This window comes from Erpetoichthys calabaricus, chromosome 4 (assembly GCF_900747795.2).
Source record: "Erpetoichthys calabaricus chromosome 4, fErpCal1.3, whole genome shotgun sequence".
NCBI lineage: Eukaryota > Metazoa > Chordata > Cladistia > Polypteriformes > Polypteridae > Erpetoichthys > Erpetoichthys calabaricus.
In genome coordinates this window covers 226,504,663-226,521,764 of record NC_041397.2, presented here as the reverse complement: position 1 = coordinate 226,521,764, position 17,102 = coordinate 226,504,663, and the positions used below count along the sequence as shown (strand labels likewise).

The 17,102-nt window shown below is 37.3% G+C and overlaps 1 protein-coding gene across 6 annotated transcripts in view; it reads left to right on the top strand.

Moving 5' to 3' along the window:
* LOC114650634 (glutamate receptor 4) overlaps positions 1 to 17,102 on the top strand; it is a 473,072-nt gene that overhangs the window by 256,448 nt on the left and 199,522 nt on the right. For all 6 annotated transcript variants that reach the window (XR_007934826.1, XM_051926884.1, XM_028800403.2 and 3 more), the window contains exon 3: positions 1,306 to 1,545. Coding sequence is in view for 5 of the 6 variants with exons in the window: in XM_051926884.1 (XP_051782844.1) it covers positions 1,306 to 1,545 (240 nt within the window). In the remaining variant the exon portion in view is untranslated. The remainder of the gene's footprint in view (positions 1 to 1,305; positions 1,546 to 17,102) is intronic.

The following is a 17,102-nucleotide window of genomic DNA, read 5'->3' as shown; positions in this document are numbered from 1 at the left end:
TTTTGTTTTCAATGTGTCGTGGTCCCTTGGATGAGCCATTTTTACGTTAAAATTTCACGTGGGGCTTTGGTACGTGTGACGCTGTACACTTTTGATTGGTTGGCTGTCCTTATGATGGATAACTCTGCTCGACGTCTTTGATCTTTTCCTGAATCTGCATTCTGCTTTCCTTTCCCAGGCTGTAAACTAATTGAAACTGTTTCTAGTCCATTTTTTTCTGTTCTCAGGTTATAAACATATTAAAACAGCTTCTGGCCCATACTTATTTTTCATGGTCAGGTTATAAATAAACTGAAACAGCTTCTGGTTCTGTGGTGTTATACTTGTTTTCCTTTCTCTTGACCATTAAGTTCTAAACCAACTAAAACAGATGCATAAATTACTAGTACAATACAGGAAAAATTTACGAGAGAAAAATACTTTGAATGGGAATTGTGTCTGTAGTTAAATTGCTTTTAAGTCATATAAATTGAGTTCATCCTGATTCATTTGAGCAAAAATCAATTTTTAATATGAGCAGTCTGCAGTTTCAAAAACTGGAGGTTTTCCACTCCAGAACAGCGACTTTTCTTAATGCCCTTATTTAACGATCACTTTTCTATTTATTATTTTCAAGCTAACCTGTTTCAGATTTCTAATAAAATAACTGAGGCCAAAACAGTTTTAAGCACCTCTTATAATGCCTGGTATGATTCTCTGTGCTTATATATATATATATATATATATATATATATATATATATATATATATATATATATCTGCTTAGTAATATTTGAACACTCACAATCAACAGTACTGTTAACTTCTTAATGCTTCTTGACTATGGAGTTTTTCAGCTGTTTAAGCGCAAAATAACAATTCATGGTGGCACCTTTGATGACTTGGTGCTTATTTTCTGGCATCTAGGTGCTTATTTTCTTTCTTTCATTTTTACACAAAAAAATCAGTCAGGTTGATGGGCATTAATTTCATTCATGAGGTAGCATAATGCAAGCTACCAGTTTCTCATCTGACACTTGATCCAACCATGCACCTATTCATTGCTTGGATTTGTTCTTGATATCCATGATTCACAGTGTCATAAGTAAGTGAACATAACAGAAGGTTGTTCAATGAAAAATTAGAATAATATAATTCAGGTTCCATATGTTTTTTCACTTCATGAAGAGGGATACAGCCTGCGAAATTTTGATTATTTATGTTATGAACTACAGGATGCTACTCTTTCCCTGACTTTTTTTTTTTGTATCCTAACAAATTCTGACCTACTTTTCTTTCTCTCTTTCTCTTCTTCTCTTTTTACAGTCTGTTCACAGTACTCAAGAGGTGTTTTTGCAATATTTGGATTATATGACAAGAGGTCTGTGCACACTCTCACCTCATTCTGCAGTGCGCTGCACATTTCACTCATCACGCCAAGTTTTCCCACAGAGGGTGAGAGCCAGTTTGTGCTCCAGTTGAGACCTTCTCTCAGAGGTGCTCTACTCAGTGTGTTAGATCATTATGAATGGAACCGTTTTGTTTTCCTGTATGACACTGACAGGGGTGAGTATACGATTCTGATGTTTTGTGTATATATATATATATATATCTAGATATAAAAAGCTACCTGATAGTCAGTGAGAATAAACACTTTACAGATATTATACTATTTCTTTTTACCATGAAGCTTAAAAAAAGCACAAAACACAGAAGAACCAGACATACTGAATAGGCCTCATTCCAAGGCAGCCTACAACCCCAACTCATATAGCAAGCTTCCTGCCCGCACAGAACCAAAAATGGGGCTAAGCCTTCTAAATATCCAAAATGAGTCTTAAAATGCTCTTAAAAGAGGAACAGGTAAACAATGAAGCCATTGTTCCCAAAGGAAAACAAAAAGAAAGTTACTTAATTATTAAGGAATATATACAGTATAAGAATTCAAAAGAATACAAAAAGGTTAAATCTAAAACAAACTAATTCAGTGACAGTCACTAATTCAACCCCACCCATATGTAATTGTTAGAGAATATACTGTGTTTAAGAATGTAAAACACAATATTCAGCGGTATATTTAAAAAATTAACAAGCAAACCTAAGGCACATTTGCTGAAACTTAACAATCATGATTTAGTCTAAACTTACTATATCATTCCTAAATATTTGCGTTATTTTTATTTTATATAGTTTTGAACTTTATAACATCTTCTACCATGGTTTTTGTGGGAATGGCAACATATAGGGCTGCCAACTCTCTTTCTCTGGAAATGAGGACATTTGGGTCGAAAAATGAGGACTTTTGAGGATGCCTTTCCCTGTGATGCCATAATACGCCCTTATACCGTCTTATCGTTTTTTAAAATTATATAAACCTTTAGTAACAGTTTATCACTATAATTATGATATGATGGCCACAATCACAGTCACTGGCAGACTAATAAGCCATTAAATATTTTGAATATATCTGTTAAATTAACAGACTTCATTCCTTCCATTCTTATTTAGATAGCTTAACTGTATACACATGGTAAATTCACATCTTGTAAAATAAAAATAATTTAGTTTATTTGCATTTACCTACATTCTTTTATTTTTGTCCACTGAAGCTATTTTTCTCAGTAAATCTGATAAAACAAGGATATTTGTTGTTCAAGTAGTCTATGAACTTGCAATTTATTTTTGGCATAATGGGTATTCCTGAATTTATGTAAATGAAAGAATTATGAAAATATTATGAAATTATTTGAAGAAGTGACTTGATACGCTGTTCACTAAAAAGATATTGCATTTATATGACAGAATAAATGTGTGATTTTTTTAATTAACTGAAACTTTAATAGTTGACTCATTCATTTACAATTAAATCCATTTTGGAACAACAGGTGGTAATAATAATATTTTCCATTAAAATATTACAAAGTAGTACTTAACTCGCACTTAAATACGATGGACTGTACCTGGATGTATGAAATTTCTTGTTTAACCAAGCTGCTGAAAGAAGAATCAAAAATAAGATTTCACATATAAAACATGAAATTGTAATTTGGATTTTGAATAAATTCACTTAGTTACTGTGAATTAGGACTACAAGTAAATAAGGAAAGGAACAACATTTATAATGAACTCTCTACTCACCAAGAAGATAAAGCTGAATTCAAAAGATGAAATGAATAAGCCAACTTGGACAGAAAAAAGCCAAGAGCTCAAAAGTTTGTTTCTATTCTCGTCAATATCTGCACTGTTAACTACCGGAACAGAAGTAAGGATTCTGGGAAAAATGTGTGCGCACTACTTCTGTAAATGCTGATTGATATACGAGTTTCAAATTTTACCAATGATAAGTAGATGTTCAAATTTTAGGAGCCAAAATTTTAAAAATTCCTCCTGGACAGTCCATGGGATGTAAAAAATGAGGACATGTCCGGGAAAATGAGGACGGTTGGCACCCCTAACAACATAGTTAATTTTTACATGTTTGTTGCTATCAGTTAATTTGCTTCACACTTTGTGTGACATTACTAACAGGCGTTAGAACATATATTGCTATTGTAGGAGTTTTACACTGTCCTGCTTTTGTGATATTAACTAAAAGCAAATGTTTCTGCTCTCAATTCTTTTTTGAACTTTGGCAAAGTTGCTTTGACAGTGAATTTTGTTTTTTGTTTTGGGTTAGATGCAATGAGGCTCTATTATAAGAGGGTTCTCTCCATGTTGCTTTATTATTCACTGTTGGACAACCTTGTATTAAACATTCAAAATATTATTGATATACACCTCATCTCTTAAAACACTGTTGTGCCATCTTGAGAAGTTAGCTAAATTAAATTGCAGCAACAAAAAGTTATATAAAGTTAAAAAACAAGCAACAGCTTACCACAAATCAGTCCTATCTTTTGTTTTAACACAAAACACTAACCAGAAGTCATAATCAAAACGTCAAAGCAGAACGAGTGAAAGAAGTAGGAGTATTGTTTTAACAAGCATATGCACTAACAAAGAAAATGCATTTTTATTTTTTATCCGCACAATCAGGTAATAAAGGAGTTTAAATTGGAACTGACCTTTAAACGAACACATAGGTGACATCATGTGCTGCCCATTCCTGGTTAGCAAAATCAAAATTATTTAAAGCAAATGGTTACACCTGAAATAAATAATAATGATGAAGAAGTAAGTGGTTAATTAGTTTTTACTATATTATTAATGTTCTCAAAAACACTTCAGATAATTTTCTAACTTAAAGAAACAAGTTCCTCATGTAAGTTGGGCTTGAAACACAGAGGAAAAGGTCAGAAGAAAAGTTTAAAATAATCCTAGATCAAAATGAACGCTTTTCACTAGAAACATAAATTTATAACTATGCAGTTAACAAAGTTTGACACAAAGAGTGCTGCTAAGGAGTGTTATAAACTTTAATATTGAACACTTCTCTTTCTCATCTATTTCCAGACACAGCTTCATGTTCCAGTAAAATGTCTATGTTAATGGAGACACTTCCAGTGATGATGTACATTGGCATAAACTATACATCGAATGGACTATACCAAGTGTTTAAAATTTTAATAACAGTTAAGAATTTCCTATAGATGTATTATTTTCCAGACAATCCTAAATCTTAAATGAATCTAAATTGTATATGGTAGTACAGTCAATCAATTGTGATTCAGTCTATATTATTGAGGGCACTACTTTATGTTACTTTAAAATAATTAAAACCAAAAGTATTTCATATATTCATTATATTATCTTCAAAATTAGAGAACCCATTTACACAACAGTATTCCATATACATTTCGTAAAACATAACTCTGCAGAGTTATATATAAAGTTTGAAATTTTACAGACTTGGCGTATTTTCTGAAATGTTTCAAATACAACCTGTCATCGTTAAAAAGTCCTCCACGACTTTCCTGTACTCTCACTCATCTCCATTATTAATGCAGCCTTTGATGGATGAGTAATCTGAAATTATCTGCAGATGGCAAAAGCTGGTATTGTTCTGGAAGTTTGTTGTGTAAAAGTTGAAGAGAGACAGGACAGTTCCCTGAGGTGCTCCAGTATTGCACACCATTTCTGACACACAATCCCTTAGCCTCACAAACTACTATCTAGTTAGTCCATGATCTAGGAGATTGTGGGAGCATCAAGATTCAAAGCCTTGAGCTTTTTCCCCAGTCGATGAGACAGAATGGTGTTAAAAGCACTGGAAAAGTCAAAGAACATTATACTGACTGTGGTACCAGCTTTGTCCAAGTGGAAGTAGGCTCTGTGGAGCATGTAGATGAGAGCATTCTCCACACCTATATGTACCTGATACACAAACTGCAGAGGATCCAGATGTTCTGAATCAAGGGTTGTAGCTGTTTTCAGACCAGCCTCTCAAAGGTCTTCATGATATATGAAGTAAGATCAACTGGTCTGAAGCTCTTGGTATCACTGGAATGCCCATTATTTGGCCCTGGGGCCATACAGGATATTTTCTACAGATGGGAAACCTTCTGCAAATTCAGGGAAAGGGAGAATGGGTGGTGAAAGACCCCACTGAGCTGACTGGCACATGTTTTCAGAATCCTAGGACTGATTCCATCTGGCCCTGAAGCCTCGTTTATGCAAAGTTATACCAGCTTTCTCCTCATTTGATCAGCAGAGACACACAATCCAGGGAGTAGGTGAGGGCTGGAGATGACCGGTGTAATGTAATTTTAGGTCACATAGAGTGCAAATGGCAGTTGGGATTCCGGAACCTCCTCAGCTTGCACACAGAAGCTAGCAGTGTTGGGGGAAGACAAGAATGAGTCAGACCTGTTAAAGAACTGGTTCAGTTTATTAGCTCTGTTCTTGGTCCTTTCCTCTGCATGTTTAACAGTCTGCTTGTAGCCAGTGATAGTCCTCATCCATTCTGCAATTCCTACATGTTTTTTTATTGTAATTTGTGGTAATGTTTGTCTCTTTATTGGGCTTTCACCTCATGGAGCCACTTCTTCAGTTCCGTGTACACCCATTTGATTTCATCCCTATCTCCAGACCTGAAGGCTCTTTTGTTCATATTCAGTAGGGCTTTAAGTTCTTCTGTCATATATATACGTGTGTATACTATATATCTGTTTATATATATATATATATATATATATTTCACAATGTCCAGGCCCACAAAAAGTATAACAGAATGGAAGGGCCTGGGGAGAGAGCATCAATGAAGCAATACCTCCCCTGGGACGCTAGAGGACAGCCCTCCTGGGCAGCTGTGGCACCATGGATTCCCACAGTGCATGCTGGGAGCTGGAGTTTGGATTGACAAGTCTTCACTGAAGCGTGAAGGCTGCTTGCTGCTTGGGATTATCGACACATTTGCAAGACAAAAGATGCTGAATGGAGAGGTGTGAGTGGATTTAAGGTGGGCCAGATTTACGAGTTTTCTCGTAAGCTTTGGTAATTCTAGTGTTAAACAGTAACAAGATCTGCCAGTAAGAAGCGTGTACTCAAGGCGGTCTTAATTGTTATGAATGAGTTTTGTTTTAATAGTTTTCTTATTTTTCCAACCTTTAATGCTATATTTATAATTTGATTTGCTTTTTGAAGGTGCAGAATATATTTCTGGTTGCTACTTTTAGGTTGGAAATAGTTTTGAGACTGTTGAACTTAGTTTGTATCTTTTTTGACACCATTTTGCATTTCATTTGGGCATCGCTGCCAAAGGTGTGCAGTGAATAAAATCACAACAGTATATTTCTTGCAGTTCTTGGTCATCCAAGTTTGTAGATATACCAGTACCTTCAAGTTAGTATATGCTTTCCTATTTTGATTCACAGTTAAATAATTATAGATTTGTTTCTTGGACTACATTTTATTGTTACTGTTACTGGATTGGCAAAAGATAGGATGGTCTTTTGAATGTTTAATGATGTTTGTTCTTTTGCTCACCTCCATTCAATTCCCATTTCCTATATTCAGATTCAGGCATCTCATTCATTATTTGGACTCACAGTAATTGTTGCCTGATACACTCTTAGAGTTCAGGGTTGCATGATATCTTTTCTAGCTTCCTTTAATGAAACATTAATAGCATTCATTTAAAAAATTATGTGGGATAGCAAAACTGAAATTGTACTTTACACTCTTTGCAAAGAATTTCTAGCATCTTGGATTTCATTGTGTCTCCATGGGTTTGTCCATGTCTTCAGTAAGCAGTTTTGTTTTACATTATCTGCATATTTATCTGCATAAACTTCTCCATTAAGCTCTGATGTATATAAAAACACATTGGGACCACCAGGGGGTGCACATCAGACACAAGCAGAAAAACCAGCTCAACACAGGCTTCATTCAACTGTGGGAAACGTTTCTTAGGTTTCCCAACAATGTAGTACAGTACAAAGCCCTAGTAAAATGGCACACAGAGCTTTCTTTCTTCTCCTTGTCTCTCTTTCCATTTCCTGTCCTCCTCGCAAACTTCGTCTTCTTTCCTCCTGCCTCTGGCTCCTCAAATGGAGTTAGGCAGCTCCTTTTATATAGCACCCAAAAGGGCTCCAGGTGACCTGTAATCTCCTTCCAGGAGTAGTTTAGGGTGTGATGGCAGCCCTGCAAAGAAGGGCTCAGCTGTTCCTCATACACTCTCTGGCAGTGGACCCGGGCTCCAACAGGGTTGAGCTTTCATGCTTCAAACCCGTGGCACCGTAGCAAGCCAGAGGGACTGCAGGACTGCTCCATGTCGTTCTGGGAGAGGTACTGCTCTGTACAAGCTCCTTCCCTTAGGAAGGTGTCCTGGCCATATAAGTATCCCAGCTGTCCATTACAACCTATAATATTTTGTTAAATATACTAGTTATTTTTTTATTTTCACCTACTTTGGTTCAAAGTGTGTTGTTAAACTCAACAATTGTGTTCCACACTTTCTTTTTATGTATTTTTAGACCTGAAAACTTTTTAGCCTTTTCTACATTCTCATTATAAGTGGGACATTTCTCTTGTATTAAAAATATTGAACTTTGTTTGCCATGACAACCTTTTTTGTCAAGAATATCATTAGGCAAGTTAATGTATTTCTTGTCATTCCTAGAAACCTCAGTAATTTTGATGCAGTAATAGTGTTATTGGGATTTGTTACAAGTAATGTGTTGTATTAATGAAATGTAGTCATTTAAGTTTCAGAATAACATGGTCTGATATAATGATCACATTGAATTTACAAGATTAATAAAAGGCAAAAAGTGTGTTACCTGTAATTCACTGTTGAAAAAAGGAATGTTGTCTTAAATATAGGTACAGAGGTCTCAATGGATCTGAAAAAGTTATGATCTTTAATAAAATGTGAAATTATTGCAGCAGTTTTAGATGTGAAAGTCATAGTTGTTAATGACTTATCCAAATGAAGGTTTAAAACACAATTAAAATTTCCAGGCATATTAAAAAATAATGTAAGGAAAGTAGGTATAAATTCCTTTTCATAAAAATCTGATGCATATATATTTGCCAAAAATCTTTCTGAAAATGCTCTCGTTGGACCTCATGTATAAGTGGTGCGTATGCACAAAAATGTTGAGTACATCCATCTCCACACTCACTTTGAGATGTATAAAAACTAAACTTGACATAAAGCCATGCACATTTTCACACCAGCCCCTCACCTTACATACATACTTTTCTGCTTGGTTTTGTAAACTGGTGGCACCCAACGTCAAAACACTGCGACTGTTACTGTATCATTTCCCTTTCTTTTTCAGATTTCTAAGTCGATTTTGATTTCAAAGAGCTATCCCCTTGGAGCTGTGTGCTGAACTGGTGCCAGGTTTACAAAGGCATACTTTGAGGAATTGTGCTCTACCTGTTTCTTTGCAAGTTCTATCCACTCATGAGTTTGTAGCCATAGTAGCTTTTCAATGTGAACTGGCTGACTGATTGGGTATTTCTCAGTCATCACTGAGTCATGCCATGCCAGCTGTATGGGATGGTATTATGCACTTTTCATCCAGATATATAAGATTTCCTTACACTCTGGTTGAACAGGCAGACATTAAAGTGCAATTCGCAGCCACGTCCAGTTTTCCAGATGTAATCAGAGAGGTTGACTGCACACACATTGCTATAAAGGTGCGTCACAGAATGAATGTGCCTATGTAAATAGAAAGCATTTACACTCTATTAATGTGCAAATTATCTGTGATGCAGAAATGTGTCTCATTAATGTTGTTGCAAGATGGCTCAACTCATGATTCATTCATCCTGAGAAATGGTAGTATTGGAAACAAACTTGAAAATGGTGTTGTGTTTGATAGCTGGCTTCTTGGTAAGATAAGACATTTAATACTATCCCTTTGGTCAATTTTGTAAATTATCTGTATGATGTATCCATATAACATAATTACTTAGGTGACAGCGCATACCCTCAGAAGACGTGGCTTTTCACCCCACTCACCAACCCATTGACTTTTCAAGAGTAACGTTATAATGAACTCAAAACTCAGGCTCGGGCTGTAGTACAACATACTATGGGGCAGCTTAAAGGCCGTTGGCGCTGCCTTGTTAAAACTGGATTAGTGCTGCGCTGTAGTCCACAGAAGGTGTGTTGCATTGTACGAGCATATAGTGTGCTGCATAATGTAGCTCTCAATCGTGGCTTGCCCGTACCTGAGGAGATGCCGTATGATGAACCTGACCCTGACCCACCAACTGATAAGCCAAACCAAGCAATGTTACAACTTCAATTGAAGGTAATTAGCAGAATGTAAACACAGGTAAGCAGGTGCAGCATTTATTTTTTAAATCATTAATTTGATTCCTGGTCAATATTATACAGTACTGCCTTTATATTCCATAGTTCATTGGCAACATCTCTTTCAGCATCCACTAATGCTGCTTCTACTGCCTGCTTGTTTGTCTAATTAAACATGCAAATTATTTACAAATGTATGGATAATGGTAAGCAAAAAAAATAACCTTCACTCGGTTTGATGTCAGAATCTCCCTCACACACTGGTAGAATGGCAGTTATCAGTGTCTCGCCAAATATAGCAGAAACTCGCTGCTCAAACGGTGTGAGCCCCAGAATTTTGCTACCTCCCCCAGTGGTGTTGACACTCAGACGATGGACATCACCTCATCTTTTCAAGGCAACTTTGATGTCTGATCACTTCATTTTTACTTTGAGGACTGTGCGACTTTCTGAACCTGAGCTTTTGAGTGCCTCCGCAACACTGTGCCACTCCATCATTTTACACCACCAAACAGTGTGTTTTCTCTTGCCTCCACTTCACTTAGCAGGACCTCCATTTCACATTTTCTGAAGTTTTTTTTTTTTCCATGTGTTTTTCCCATTGTCTTTTGACAAACCTCAGAACAAAAGGATCTATGTATATTGATTCTGGGAGGAGTTGAGGCGTGTGCATGTGCGTTAAATTTGATGTTCATTGGTATTTATAAAGAGGAAGTGCGTGGAACTTGGCATACACAGTTTTATTCATCTGGATTTTTTTTGTGCATACACACATTTCTGTTTTTGTCTGTATAGCATGTTTTAGTGCTAATTTTACACACAGCGCTATACATGAGGCCCCTTATGACTTGTTTTGTGCTCCAGTTTTCAATAATTTGCTATCAATCCAATTCTCCATCAGTTCCTGAAAATATCCATCCAAAATAGTAAACACTTTTGTGTTAATACTGTGGTACCCACAAAGACAGTGTTTTGCTTTCCAATGACAAGACCTGGACTAATAAGGAGCCAAAAGGTCTCCTAAATGAGAAAAAGAGAGGATTCAAATCCAGTGACAAAGAGGCTATGAAGGATACACAGCGAGTGTATGAAACCAAAAACAAATAAGATTAGGCAATAATAATTAAAGAGCAAGTAACAAAGAAAAGGTACTGTCAGATTGCTGGGAGGACAAAAAAAAAAAAAACTTCAGTTAGGCTTGAGATATAAACAAAATCTGCAGGTTTTCCAAGGCCAAAAAGACTGCCCAGGCCCACAGGGCATTCTACCTAACATAAATGTTCTTAAATCAGTCCTCTTGGTCTTCATGCTTCACATGACAGAATTTGATTATGTTGGTCTTGTGGATAGCTGGGACACTCGCTTTCAATCCATCAATACGGGGGGCTCCATGGTGGATTAATCAGGCAGTGGTGGCACAGATCGCCAGTACAGAAGAACTGGAAAAGACAGCAGAGAATAGTAGAGATTAGTATGGATTGTGTATAACTGATGAATATGATAATTCTATGCCCATATAGTCTATCAGAAATACAAATAAAACTTATTAAAATAATGGGGGTTTTATCAGTTATTTAACATGATCCACCGTACTAGCCTGACAAATTTCTATTTGTAAAGTATTCTAGATATTAGGTGCATAACAGCAAAAGGCCGCTTCAACACTTCTTTTAAGTTTATCTCTTGGAATTATAAGCAGACCTCCAATCGAAGATCTAAGGGTACAAGTTGGAGCATAAGGGGAATAGGCATTATAAAATTAGGACGGAACAAGATTATTTAAGGTTTTGTAAACCATTAGTAGTATTTTAAAGTCAATTCTGAATGACACACAGGTAACCAATGTAATGATGCTAAATCTGGTGAGTGTGCTTTTCTTTTCCTAGTTAAGATTCTGGCTGCTGCATTCTGCACAAATTGCAATTGATTGATGTTTTTCTTAGGTAGTCCTATTGGGAGTGCATTATATTTTCAACTGAAAAACAAAAGTGTGAACTAATTTTTCAACATCTTGTAAAGTTATAAGAGGTCTAACTTTTACTATATTCTTTAAGTGAAAAAATGCAGTCCTAGTAATTTGGTTAATGCGTGATTTAAAGTTTAAGTCAGAGTTAATAATTTCCCCTAAATTCTTTATCTCTGCCTTGATTTTTAATCCTAAGGGATGCCCTCCTCATTTAGATGTTTGGCAATCACTAAGATTTGTACTTTCTCCTTATTTGGTTTGAGAAAGTTACCACTCATCCAATCGGAAATACTGCTATGACAAGAGCATCAGGGTCATCAGGTGTTATCAATAAATAAAGGAAAGGAAGCTTCTAAAGCTAAAATAGAAAACTCTATCAAAATAACATAAAACATGTCAGGAGTGGACTGAACATAATTACTGGACTCAGGCAATCCAGGGCTCAGGTGCTAGAAGGGGATATGGACAGAAGTAATGTGCTGACCAAAATTTTAATAGATTTTCCCTTCTACTGCCACCTTCTTCTAATGACCATTCCTCAAACACTGTCTCCAATACATCAACAACTTCTACTATGTCTTCTAGAATGTACAGTGACAAGTCCACATCTGACATCAGTAAGGTATATCCATAACTGTACACCAAGTAAGGAGACAAATGAGGAAGCTACAGACAGGAATATTGGCTGGACCAGATGGAGTCAGTCCTTGAGTTCTTAAGGCCGTTGCTGACCAACTTGGTTGCTGTGGTGTCCTCTGTCACCTGTTTGGTCTGTCCCTACAGGTCAAGAAAGTGACGTTGCTGTGGAAAACATCCTGCATTGTTCCTGTTTTAAAGAAGGCAGACACCTCTTCACCTAATGAATACAGACCAATGGCGCTTACATCTCATATCATAAAGTCCTTTAAGAGGATGGTTCTATATATGAGTATATGAGTCCAACTGTGGTACAGTGGAACCTCGGGTCCGTAATTCGTTTCAAAACTGTGGTCGCAACCCGAAGTAATTTCCCCCATAGGATTGTATGCAAATACAATAATCCGTTCCGGACCGTACGAACTGTATGTAAATATATTTTTTTAAAGATTTTTAAGCACAAAAATAGTTAATTATACCATAGAATGCACAGTGTAATAGTAAACTAAATGTAAAAACGTTGAATAATACAGAGAAAACCTTGAACAGAGAAAACTAACATTGCAAGAGTTCACGCTATAGCCTTAAGAACCGCTTGCTGTAACACTTTTTTTAAGCACAAGAGTTAAAAATAAGAGTTTTAAGCACAGGGAAAAAAATGAACATTTGAAAAATCCGTAATTTATACAAAAACTAACCATAAACAACCAAGAAAACTAACCTTGCATGAGTCGAGTTCTGGCATGAAGGAATTGAGGAGGAACTGGGTGGAGAGGAGATTACAGTTTTGAGGTAAAGTCTGTGATGATGCGGGTTTGCTGCATGCTCCCATCTCGCTTTCGGGAGCCCTTAAACCCATCACCGTCGGTAATGTTACCAATGAGCACGACAGTGAGGCACTACAATGGAGCAAGGGGATGGTGCAATAAGTGCCAAGTGCTTTTATTGAAATCAACAAAACAACAAAGTCCAAATTAAATAAAGTGCAGTGCTTTCAGAATCCTTCAATAAATAAATTATCCCATAAAAACAGAAGTGAAGTGGAGGTTAAAACCCAATAGAAAAAAGTCTTCATTAAATACAACAAGGTTAAAACAATGCTGGAAGCAGTCTCTTTAAAAACAAGCCCAGTGCATTCTTTAACTGGTGACCCCCGCTGCCTTCTCGGCCTTATGCGGCCATCTGTCCTTCTTCTGGTCACTCCAGCTCCTTGATGCAAACACCCTTGCTTGGGCTCACTTGTCCAGCTGCCTGTCTGTGAGCACACACTCGCTCGCTCACTCACACCGGTTCTTTCCACACTGCTTCCTACTTACTTCCTCACTCCGCAACCTCCATCTTTCTTTTCTTTTTCCTCCCTTTAGCCGCCTCGCGCTTCTATTTATGAAAAGGACGTGGCAGCTGTAGCGGCGCGATTATTTATTTAAAACTGGTCTCTTGACATGAGCTGTGGACCCACTATACCACAAAGTCCCTCTGCGCAATGCGGTCCAGATCTAATTATGCAGATCCAGATCGTCTGGATGACTTTGATTTATGCTGGGATGATTCCAGTTCGGCGTGAAGATGATTCTTCATGTCGCCAGTTCGCACACTTCTCGATGGTTTGGGATTTTTCGGGTGATTTTCTATGTAATAAACTTAAGTTATAGCGTAATGAAAATTGCATAATTAGATCTGGACCACAATATACTGTACAGGGAGAGACGGAACACGTGCGTAAATCACCGGCACGTATGAACCGGAAGGGAAACGAAATAGAGCACAAACAGTTCACAGCGAATGCACAGGGAGAGACTAAACACGTGCGGAAATCATCGCCGTGTATGAACCGGAAGGGAAACTGGCTTGTTCGTCACCTGAGTGTGTGGTCGTGAACAGATGCAAAAGTTTGGCGAACTTTTTGGTCATAACCCAATTTGTACGTGTTCAGTGATGTTCGTGACCCGAGGTTCCACTGTACTAAAAGCTGGTGAATAGTGGTCATATTAGTTGCCTCTAAGGCAAAGAGGGGTGGGCAAAGATTTGAAGCCGGTGGGAGATGCCCTTAAAGTACTTACAAAGTGGCGTGCCCACGAATGCTGATCTTGGGGCTGCTTTTTTAACGGTAGTCCCACCCCTTCAGACGATTGAATACATGTATACGGTATAACGTCTTTGTGGTTAGTAAAATAGTGGTGTGCCTTGGGATGTTTTTGGTTACAAAAAGTACGCCACCCCAGAAGAAATGTTGGGAAACACTGAAATATTCAAATGCTAAATTTGTATCATTCATTTGTTTTTTGAAGAAAAACTAATGTTCATGGATATAACCTGTAAAATATGATTAACATAGTAAAAACACAATGTCATGTATTTGAACAGTTAAGATTAATTGACTACAGGTAACATCAGTCCAGTTAATTTCCTAATACTGGATTTGTACAGAGGCTAAGCAATAACAAAGTCTGATCACTTATATAATATACAGTACTTTGAAAACAGTACAGTAATGGCTGTTTTACAAGACTTCTGAAATAATGGATTCATGTAAAAATGACTTGATTGATTTCACACAGTAAGCCTTAAAGGTTGAATAAATGTAAAAAAGAAGGGATAGATTTAGACAATTCAAGCACCAGGAGTTTGTGATATTTGACATTTGAATTAATTTGACTCATTTGTTAATAATTACTCTTTAGTAAGTTTTTCACTAGCTAATGGAGCAAAAAAAATCTTACAATAGCAAAAGTTACAAGCCTGAGTAATTTTAAAAGAGTGTTGTTAGAAACAGAGTATTTTTTTAATGAAATATCCTGAATTACCTTGAAACAGTATAGATATAATGTGTACATTTTTATTTTTAATTTTTGATTTTAAGTAGTACTTTTTTACTTAATTAGAAATGTCCATGATTACATTTAGAATGTGGGCATAGCAAGATAAACTATATAGTCCATGATATCCTTTGTTATAAACCCTACATTGAAACAACACCAGCTGAGTTTTTCCATCAATTGTTCACCCAACTCTGAATTCAATTATGAAGTATTTCTAAGGCTATCCTGGTAATAACTTCTAACACCAGGAACATTCTGCAAAATTTGAGCTCAAGCTCTCACTTAAAGAGTTTGGCATCACCCAGGTAGCCTACACCTTTTGGGCTGAGAGACTTTTGATACCAGTCCTTTCTTCCCTTCTTCCACTTCTGTGTTGGTAAATCCAGGATTGACTACCCAATTGATGATTGACAGGCCGTAGTACTTTTCCAACCAGGAGGCACCTTCCATATTCTCATGGGAACCTCCTACTATTGAACCTCAAGGAAACTTTAAAAAATTAGAGAGCTTCAGGTTCTCTTACAGCCTGACTGTTGTCCTACGTTACATATGAATTGTTACAAATGTCTAGTCTTTACCAGGGGCCTCATGTATAAATGGTGTGTACGCACAAAAATGTTGCGCACGCCCGTTTCCACACTCACATTACAATGTATAAAAACTAAACTTGGCATAAAGCCATGCACATTTTCACGCCAGGGTAATCCCTTGCGTACACAAGTTCTCCGCTCGGTTTTGCAAAATGGCTGCGCCCAGCGTCACAGCAGTGCTACTGTTCCTATGTGGTTTCCCTTTATTTTTTAGATTCACATCCCTGACTTGGCTTTATCAAGTACACTGAAATTAACCGCATATCAATCCGTAACCATATAATGGTGCACAGAATGGCAAATCTATTCCAAATACTATTGCTGCTTTAGCGTTGTCACTGACAGTGCACTACCCAGAATATTTAACTCTTTTAGGGCTAATTTTTTTTTTGTTTCTTATCTCCCAGGGCTGAATATTTTTCCAAAAACTAACATTTTTTAAAAAAGAACACAAAGCAATTGTTTGACATATCAAATCAACAAAAAATATTTACTTTTGACAAATGTTACTGTCTTGCATGTTGTATGAGCCTGCATACTCTATGATTTCACATACATATCACATACATTTTACACAGCAAAGTCTGATCTCGCTCAAAGCAGCCAATTTCAGTCATTGCCACATTGCACTCCTTACAATATGTGTTGCTTTGGTGCCTACTTTTCAATTATCTGTTGCTGCACTTTCTCACATATATTGTTAGTGTGTACTGTAGAGAGACAAGTCACCCATTTGCCATCGTGCCATGCCACTGCCACCAAGTTTTCTGCCCGCATGAAAACCGGATTGTCACCTCTTTTCATCTTCTGAAACTTTATGAACTTTATGCATGGCATTATAGCCTGGCTCACCCCATGGGATTTGCTTCTGTTTATTACAGAAGTGAATAAAACTTTGCAGCAGCATGTACCTATCACCACGCTGCATAACCTGTCCAAAGCCACCAGGGGACAAAGCACGTTTGGACCAATGCTCCCTGAAGTTATATCACCAGTTCTGTCCCATCTCTATTTGTAATGCCACAGCACGCTTCATCTCATCTTTTGTTGTGGGTTTCCACTTTGAAAAACGAAAATGCAATGCAATCACAGCCTGCGATTCAAAAAATTTCTTTGCCTACCTGTTTGTCTCATCTGACAGTAGCTGAAAAGCAGCATCAGGAGAAAGCAGCCTGAAGTACAGCAGCTGATGATCTGTCGTGTCCAGCAGCAAGCCGTGCCTTCTTGTGAAGTCAGATAGCCAGATCGGCTCCCATGGATCAATTTCTGGGTATTCCTCCCATGCGAACCTTGCCATAGGTGTACCGGCAGCGCAAATGCGCTCAGCTGCCAGCCGACCAGCTGGGGCGGCATCGGCTGGTCTCCGATTGGCTGATGCCGGCTCCTCAATCTCTTCCTCA